Source organism: Anolis sagrei, chromosome Y, assembly GCF_037176765.1.
Source record: "Anolis sagrei isolate rAnoSag1 chromosome Y, rAnoSag1.mat, whole genome shotgun sequence".
NCBI classification, from domain to species: Eukaryota; Metazoa; Chordata; class Lepidosauria; order Squamata; family Dactyloidae; genus Anolis; species Anolis sagrei.
In genome coordinates, this window is record NC_090035.1 from 71,436,750 (window position 1) to 71,444,844 (window position 8,095).

An 8,095-nucleotide genomic window follows, 5' to 3' on the forward strand; every position below is an offset into this window, starting at 1 on the left:
GAACCTCACCGGCTGAGAGATTCCCAATAGCGTGAGAGGTCTATGTCTTGGATGCTGGAAACCATGATTCTTGGCTCCTTTTCAGCCTCTGGTTGCCCACTTCCTTACCCTACTAAGAAAAAAGAGGACAGAGTCAGTGACGCACAAAGATCTTCACTGTGTTGCAAGGGAAGGTTAATTTCAAGGGCCAGCTTGTTCTCCTGGCTTCCTGTTTAGCCAGGCAAATACCCCAATTTGGAGCTTCCCGTCCCTAATTTATTTTTATGGTATTAGAATTCTTGGGTTGCACAAGTTGTGCGGCAGGGAGCAAAATTTGGAAAATATTAAACATGCTGGATCCCCAGATGAACTATATCCTATTCAGGAAAGATGAAAGGAGACAAAATAATTTTAATTCTGCAAGGCAAAATGTCAGAAACATAAAAACATCCTGTGTTTTTGGAACCAGTTTTGCATGTGTGAATTGAGAACTTTTGGGAACATTATGGCATCCCACCAGCAGGTATGTCTCAGTGACAAGGGGGCAAAATTGATGAAGGCAAGGACCAGAAACACAGCAACTTCTGATTCAGATGCTGACCATCGAAGTGCTGTATTTCGTTCTGCAAAAATGAGGGGCTCGGTGTGGTGTCCTTTCTCAGTAGGGCTGCTGCTTTGCAGTTTTGGGGGTCCTGTGTGGAGTGGACGACAAATGGACAAACTGGCAGAGAAGAAGCTGTGCGCGGATACTGAGTGTGACCGTGAGTGTGTCTGCTCGCTTTCCCCTTCATTTATTGTGCCAAAGCCACACCAAAAGGGAGAAAGAGCAAATGGAAATGAATAAGGCAACTACGAATAGCCTGGAAACATAGCAGTGAATAACATCCTATGGATAAACCATCAAATATCCTATAAATGTTCATGATGACTTATTTAAAGAATTATCTTGTCTTATCTCCTTGTAGCCCAGAGCTGTGTACAATATATTTACCTAGAATCCCCCCCGACAGGTCTAGATGAAAAAGAAGTATTTCCAAGTTCTGGCTTTGCTTTAGATCTGACTGTAGGATTCTTTTCTAGGTTTCTGCAGATGTCTTTCCCCATGGGGATGCCTTTTATTTCATTTCACAGGTTGTTGTGGCTAAAAGATGACGACAACCTTGGAAAGGCTTTGGGAATTAATTGTGTTGTTTATTTTTTGCTATGGAATGGACATGACCGTGAGGACAGGATCATATTACTCAAGAGTGTGGGTAGTATCTATCTATCCATCATCTGCCTTTCTGTCTGTCTACTTACCTAGCTACCAGTTTGCTACCGGGCACAATTTAAAGTGCTGGCGTTAGTCTAGAAAGCCCTAAACGGTTCTGGCCCAACTTACCTGTCCGAACGCATCTCCTCCTATGAACCAGCTAGGACATTAAGATCATCTGGGGAGGCCCTGCTCTCAGTCCCGCCTGCAACACAGGCACGCCTGGCGGGGATGAGAGACAGGGCCTTCTCAGTGGTGGCCCCTCGGCTGTGGAACACCCTTCCTATAGATATTAGATCAGCCCCCTCACTGTTGGCATTTCGGAGGAAAGTGAAGACCTGGTTGTTCGAGCAGGCATTTGATTAGGCAGTGTAATGAATATAGGAACACGGAATAACGGATGATGAGATTGGATCTTGATTCTACTGATGAGATGCTAATGATTTGTTATATTGATGCTTAATTGTTTATTATGCTACTGTTTTAACTGTCCCTTAACTGTGTTTATGATGTTTAGCATTGAATTTTTGCTGTTGTTAACCGCTTTGAGTCCCCTAAGGGCTGAGAAAAGCAGTATATAAATGAAGTAAATAAATAAATAAATAAATAAATAATAGCTGTCCATATATCAGTTCATATATACATCCACCTGCCTATCTGTCTTTCCATTCATCCATCCATATATCTATCCATATGTCTATCTATCCACCCATCTGTTTATCCATTTGTTCATTCATCCATTTATCCATTGTCTATCCATCTATCTCTGTCCGTCCGTCCGTCCATCCATCTGTCCATCCATCTGTCTATCTAGCCATCTGTCCATCCGTCTATCTATCCAGCCAGCCTGCCATCTATTCATCCATCCATCCATCCATCCATCCATCCATCCATCCATCCACTTACCTATCTATCTGGCTGTCCGTCCGCCTGTCTGTCCATCCATCCATCTATCTGCCTATCTACCTATCCATCCATCCATCTAGCCATCTGTCCATCTATCTATCCAGCCAGCCATCTATCCATCCGTCTGTCGGTCTATCTGTCCATTTATCTATCCAACCATCCATCCATCCATCTGCTTATCCATCCATCCATCCATCCATCCATTCAATGTCCTGCCTTTCTTCTAGCACAGAATTCAAGGCAATCCACCACTAATCAAAAGAAAACACAACTACAATCCCATCATTTTTTTTAAAAAAAGACAATCAAACCACAAGCAAGACATTCTGTGATATTCCATTCTGGCCCCGGTGTCCTTTCTCAATCCCCTTCCCTTTCCCCAATCCTAGATCCCATTTCCATCGCAGTGGCCCTCCAAGATTACATTGCTCCTGACTGTCGCTTCATTAACATCCAGAGAGGCCAAGTGGTCTATGTCTTCTCCAAGCTGAAGGGCCGTGGGCGACTTTTTTGGGGAGGCAGCGTAAGTAACTGTGGATTTGTGCCCTGGTTGCAGGTTGGTCTGGATGACTTGACCTCCCTACCAACACTACAGTTCTGGGACTGACTTTCTTTTGGGGTAGGGTGGCATAAAGTTGAAGTGTGTCCAAAGTCATGGGCAGCAGAGACAGGTCCCTGACCAAGAAGAACTGAAGTGAAATGTGACCACTAATGATACCACCTCAACTTTCCAAATCTTGCACTTTGTGGTCTTGGAGGAAGATGTCGTAATTGATATTTTCTCAACATGGCCAGCAGAAGGCACTCCTGCAACAGGGAAGCAAATTGAGAGACCTCACATGTATGTGTATGTGTTGTCAAGCTGCCTCTTGACTTATGTTGACCAAGGAATTTCCTAGGGTTTTCTTTGGCAAGGACTCCTCAGAGATGGTTTGACAACTTCCTTCCTCTGAAATAGAGCTTACAGTACCTGGTATTTACTGGCAGCAGGCATGTAGCCAGGGGGGGGGGGCTCGGGGGGCTTCAGCCCCCCCCCCCCCCGAAATTCTCATGGTGGTTCGCGAAAAGGCCTTACTGGTGCATTATTTAAACTGTTATGTTTATTAATATCATGATTTGATCACCATTCTCAATATATCCCATATGTATGGGGGTATTGGGGTAATGATACAAAAGGTTTGCTAGGCTAGACTCTCTTTCACTCAGACTCAGCCCCCCCCCGAAACTCAGCCCCCCCCGAAACCCCCCCTGAAAATTTTTTAGCCCCCCCCCCCCCCGAAACGAAATCCTGGCTACGGGCCTGACTGGCAGTCACCCATCCAAGTATTAGCCATAGCTGACTCTGCTTAGTTTTCAATGTCAAATGGAATCTGGTGTCTTTAGGTATTGTGCTGCTAGAAGGACTTCATACTATGGTCTTTTCCCTTCCTGTACAGGTGCAAGGTGACTATTATGGGGAGCAGCCGGCCCGCCTGGGTTATTTTCCCAGTGCCGTGGTCCAGGAAAACCAGTACCTGAAGCCAGGCAAGATTGAAGTGAAAACCAGTGTAAGGGCACTTTTATATTTTCTTGATATGGCAGGACAGCTATGGTAAACAGATCCTGAATCACAACTGGTGTGTGCTTGTATATGTGCCTTCATGTTGCCAAGTTGCTGATGCACTAGAGCCCTAAACACCTTCTCACCACAAACCACACTCTGTTCAGGCAGTCCAGTAAGTAAAAGTTTATTAAGAGAAGAAGATATAAAAATATCTCCTTCCATGAACCATCGCAGAGATTAAGACTGTCTTAATTGTCTAACACTAGAAAATGTTGACCATTTCTGCTACCTTGGCAGCCAATGTAAAGCTGACTTGAGTCCCCTTTGGAGTAGAGAAAGGCAGGAACTATTCTGAACAGGGACACACACAGCAAAACAAACACCACAGGAGTGATGACCCTTCCCTATGCTATCCAAAACCAAAGCCACAACAACATCTGTTATAGAATTCCAATATGCCAATGATAATGTAATCTGTGCACATTCAGAAGATGACCTACAAGCCACTGTAAACACCTTTGCAGAAGCATAGAGTAAATAAATAAATAAATATATAAATAAATAAGATGTCCTATTCTTTTCTCTTTCAGAGGTGGGATTTCTACTGCCAGTAATATGAGCTGCTTGGATCGGAAAAATCCCTTGGATTGACCATGCCAGCCTTGGAGGGTGGGTTAATCTCCCACCACCCTTATTTTGATGAAGGCAAACTCACCTTTCTAAATGCTTTGTTGCTAACCGCCTTCAAATTGACTTTGATTGATGGCAACCCTATGAAGGAGAGACCACCAAATCACCCTTTTAAACCCACTTAAAAAGGCCTCAATCCCTCCCATGACATCCTTTCTCACACACCTGCTTTTCCTCTCCTTCAAGTTGACTTTGATTTCTTGCAACCCTATGAAGGAGAGACCACCAAATTAACCTTTTCTCAAGGACTGAAGATTCAAGGCTGCCATGGCTTTTCCAAATGAGTCCATCCATCTGGAATGCCATCTTCCTCTTTTCCTACCACCTTCCATCTTTCCAATAATTATTGCTTTTTCTCATATCTTCTCATGATATGACCAAAGTATAACAGCCTCAGATTAGTCAGCCTTGATTTACTCTTGGACAAATGGTCTAGATCAGGCATGGGCAAACTTTGGCTCTCCAGGTGTTTTGGACTCCATCTCCCACAATTCCTAACAGCCTCGGGCCCTTTCCTTTCACCCCTCAGCCGCTTAAGCGGCTGAGGGGGAAAAGCAAAGGGTCCGAGGCTGTTAGGAATTGTGGGAGTTGGAGTCCAAAACATCCAGAGGGCTGAAGTTTGTCCATGCCTGGTCTAGATGCTCTTACTATTAGTTTGTGTATGTGAGAGGAATGGATAGTTGATTGTGATCTCCGCCCCATGCCAAATGCAAAGATAAACTAATCTCAAAGTATTTGAAACATCCCATTGAGGCCAATACATTTCTAAATACAGAATGAGATATTTTACAATAAAACAAGTCAAGAGAATATTGCAAAAATATATACAAGCAAAGCTGTTTAGCCTATTTACTAGTTTTATTCTACAGTTACCAATAACTCCAATGGTAAGGCTTCATTGTGCATAAATGCAGCATCTCTCCATGCATATCAGATAAGCTGTACTTTGGGAGGAATGGAGACCAATGGATCCGTATCTCAAACTAATCAGCCAATAAAGCTTCATCAAAGGAAAAAGCGTTGTTATTTATGACACCCTGGCTGTTACAAAGGGAGAATACACGGGAAGGACAGTGCAGAGATTGCAGCTCTTTTTTTTCCCCAAATGGCATGGCAAAAAAAAAAAAAAAAAAAATACAGGCTGTCCCCGAGTTACAAACATCTGACTTACAAACTAACCATAGTTAAGAACGGGGCTGAGACCACAGGAAGTGAGAGAAATCTACCCCTCAAAAGGGAAATCTGAAAGAGTGATCATGAGGAAAAGGGGTCTCCACTGAGGCTTTTTCACCAATCCTTGTTTCCACAACAAGCCATATTATTCAAAATTCAATTCTCACAGGGACAGAAAGGAAGGTGAGCAATTCTGAACAGGGCACAGATAGCAAACAAACAGCACAGGGGTGATAACCCTTCCCTATGCTATCCAAAACCAAAGCCACAACAACATCTGTTACAGAACTCCAATATGCTGATGATAATGTAATCTGTGCACATTCAGAAGATGGCCCATAAGCCACCTTTGCAGATGCATACAAGAAGCATGGCTTCTCATTGAACACTGAGAAAACCAAAGTGCTCTTCCAGCATCACCAGCCAATCCCTCTGCAATGCCAGAAATACAGCTTAATGGTATAACATTGGAAAAAGTAGACAATTTTTGCTACTTTGGCAGCCACCTCTCCACAAAAATCAACATTGACACTGAAATACAACACCCCTTGAGCTCTGCAAGTGCAGCATTTTTCCGAATGAAGCCGAGAGTGTTTGAGGATCGGGACATCTGTAGGGATACTAAGGTGCTTGTTTATAAAGCTAGTGTCCTCTGGAAGATGGCCATACAGCCCAAAAAACTCACAGAAACCCAGTGATTCCTACCATGAAAGCCTTCCACAACACGTAGCAAATAGGTTTGTGCAATCCATGGTTCTAAATAGTTCTAAAGTACTTACAAAACTAGGAGGCACTGATGCTTTGTTTCTACAGTGTTGCTAAAGTTCTGGTGGTGAAAATTTCAGAACTCTAACAAAACTTTCAAAATTTCATTATAAATGGCAGTTCCTAATTGGTTCTGTCATAAAAATCATCGATAATGAAATAATAATGAAATTTTGAAAGGTTGGTTCATCAGATGCTCCGCTATGGCTGATTTCTCTGGTTGAAGTAGTCTGTAGTATCTTTCATGTTCCTTGATTCGTGTTTGGCATTTATTTGAGAACACAGAAATGCTGGACCACTCTCACAACCACCATGTCAGACTACACAGAGAAGCCATTGAAACCATGAAAATGAACAAAATCTGGCTACCAGTATTAAAAAAACTCAAAAATTACAACAGCACAACAACAGAGAGGAAACAAACAAGGACATCTAATAACCTCTCAACAAAAGTTTGCTCCAGGCACTGTCAGGCCATTATATGCTAATCAAGATGGTCAGTTGAAACATTCACACCTAGCTCCAGCAGACAAGAGTCCTTTGTCCCACCCTGGTCATTCCACAGATATATAAACCTTTTTTCCTAGTTCCAACAGACCTCACTACCTCTGAGGATGCTTGTCATAGATGCAGGCAAGACGTCAGGAGAGAATGCCTCTAGACCATGGCCATATAGCCCGAAAAAAACCTACAATAACACTGTGTTTGATCTATTCCCCCATTCTGCTTTATCTCAAGACTCCAGTAACTGAAGAAGAGTGAATTCTGCAAACGTTTAGTGACATTTGTTTAGTTTTGGGGGCATTTTACACTCCTGAGGCAAAAAGGGTTACAGAAAACAGTTCTTAAATGAACTCAGAGAAATGGAGTTGTAGAACAATTGCTGTGTGACAGCGATGGTGTTAGTAGTCGCAGTTTTGCCTCCGAAGCCTTGCAAAATGTAGGTCACCCTTCCTCTCCCTCCTTGGCACCCCTCGGGCAGCGGTTAAGCAATGCCGGATTTGTGCCCGGTCCTGCCGCCTGGCAGAAGTCCCGCTTTCTTAATCTGCTGCTATGACCCAGTTCCCAGACTTGGCAAAAGGCCTGGATGGCACCTCTTCCAGGCTATTACCGGGTGGAGGCAGGCAGGTTTGAGTCAGGGGCTCTATCCAGCTTGGCACAATGGTTTGGGGTCTTTCTTTGGCCCTGCTGCCCACAAAAGTGTTGTTCCCTGCTTCTAAGGAGATGGGCGTTACTCTTGGTGTGGGGATTGAGAAGCTGTCTTCTCCCCTTGGCTTTCTCCCTCTACTTTGGCCCCTGCCTTTGCCCTGCTTCCCAGGAGCTGGTATCTGCTTCCAAAGCTGACTCACGTGAGCAAAGGCCACAGGGCTATAAGCTGCATCGGAGCACAGAACTGCTATTCAGCCTTTGAACCTGAATGTTTCCTGGGATAAAGGGCACTCACTCCTGAGGCTGTTGCCCAGGCAAAGTTGGGAACAAAGACACACCACATAACCTTCTAACGCAGTGTTTCCTCAACCTTCTGATGCTGTGACTCCTTAACACAGTTCCTCATGTGGTGGTGAACCCCAACCATAACATTATTTTCGTTGCTACTTCAGAACTGTCATTTTGCTCGTTAGGAATCATAATGTAAATATGTGATAAGCAGGATGTATTTTCATTCACTGGACTACATTTGGCACAAATACTCAATATGCCCAAATTTGAAATCTGATGGGTTTTTTTTTGGGGGGGGGGGGGGATTGATTTTGTTATTTGGGAGTTGTAGTTGCTGGGATCTTTAG

At 43.8% G+C, this 8,095-nt stretch overlaps 1 protein-coding gene across 1 annotated transcript; it reads left to right on the forward strand.

Moving 5' to 3' along the window:
• The first annotated feature begins 458 nt into the window (after window positions 1-458).
• On the forward strand, window positions 459-4,841 carry LOC137095438 (melanoma-derived growth regulatory protein-like). The gene is made up of 4 exons (XM_067462111.1): window positions 459-740; window positions 2,527-2,660; window positions 3,574-3,684; window positions 4,271-4,841. The coding sequence occupies exons 1-4, from the start codon at window positions 485-487 to the stop codon at window positions 4,292-4,294; spliced, it is 525 nt and encodes a 174-aa protein (XP_067318212.1). The 5' UTR covers window positions 459-484; the 3' UTR covers window positions 4,295-4,841.
• The last annotated feature ends 3,254 nt before the right edge of the window (window positions 4,842-8,095 follow it).

Bases quoted from the DNA above. Each gene is read 5' to 3' on its own strand.
- LOC137095438 (XM_067462111.1), top strand. From the start codon at position 485: ATGGCATCCCACCAGCAGGTATGTCTCAGTGACAAGGGGGCAAAATTG. The intron at 741-2,526 runs GTGAGTGTGTCT...CCCCAATCCTAG, and splicing joins CGCGGATACTGAGTGTGACC to ATCCCATTTCCATCGCAGTG. The intron at 2,661-3,573 runs GTAAGTAACTGT...CTTCCTGTACAG, and splicing joins GACTTTTTTGGGGAGGCAGC to GTGCAAGGTGACTATTATGG.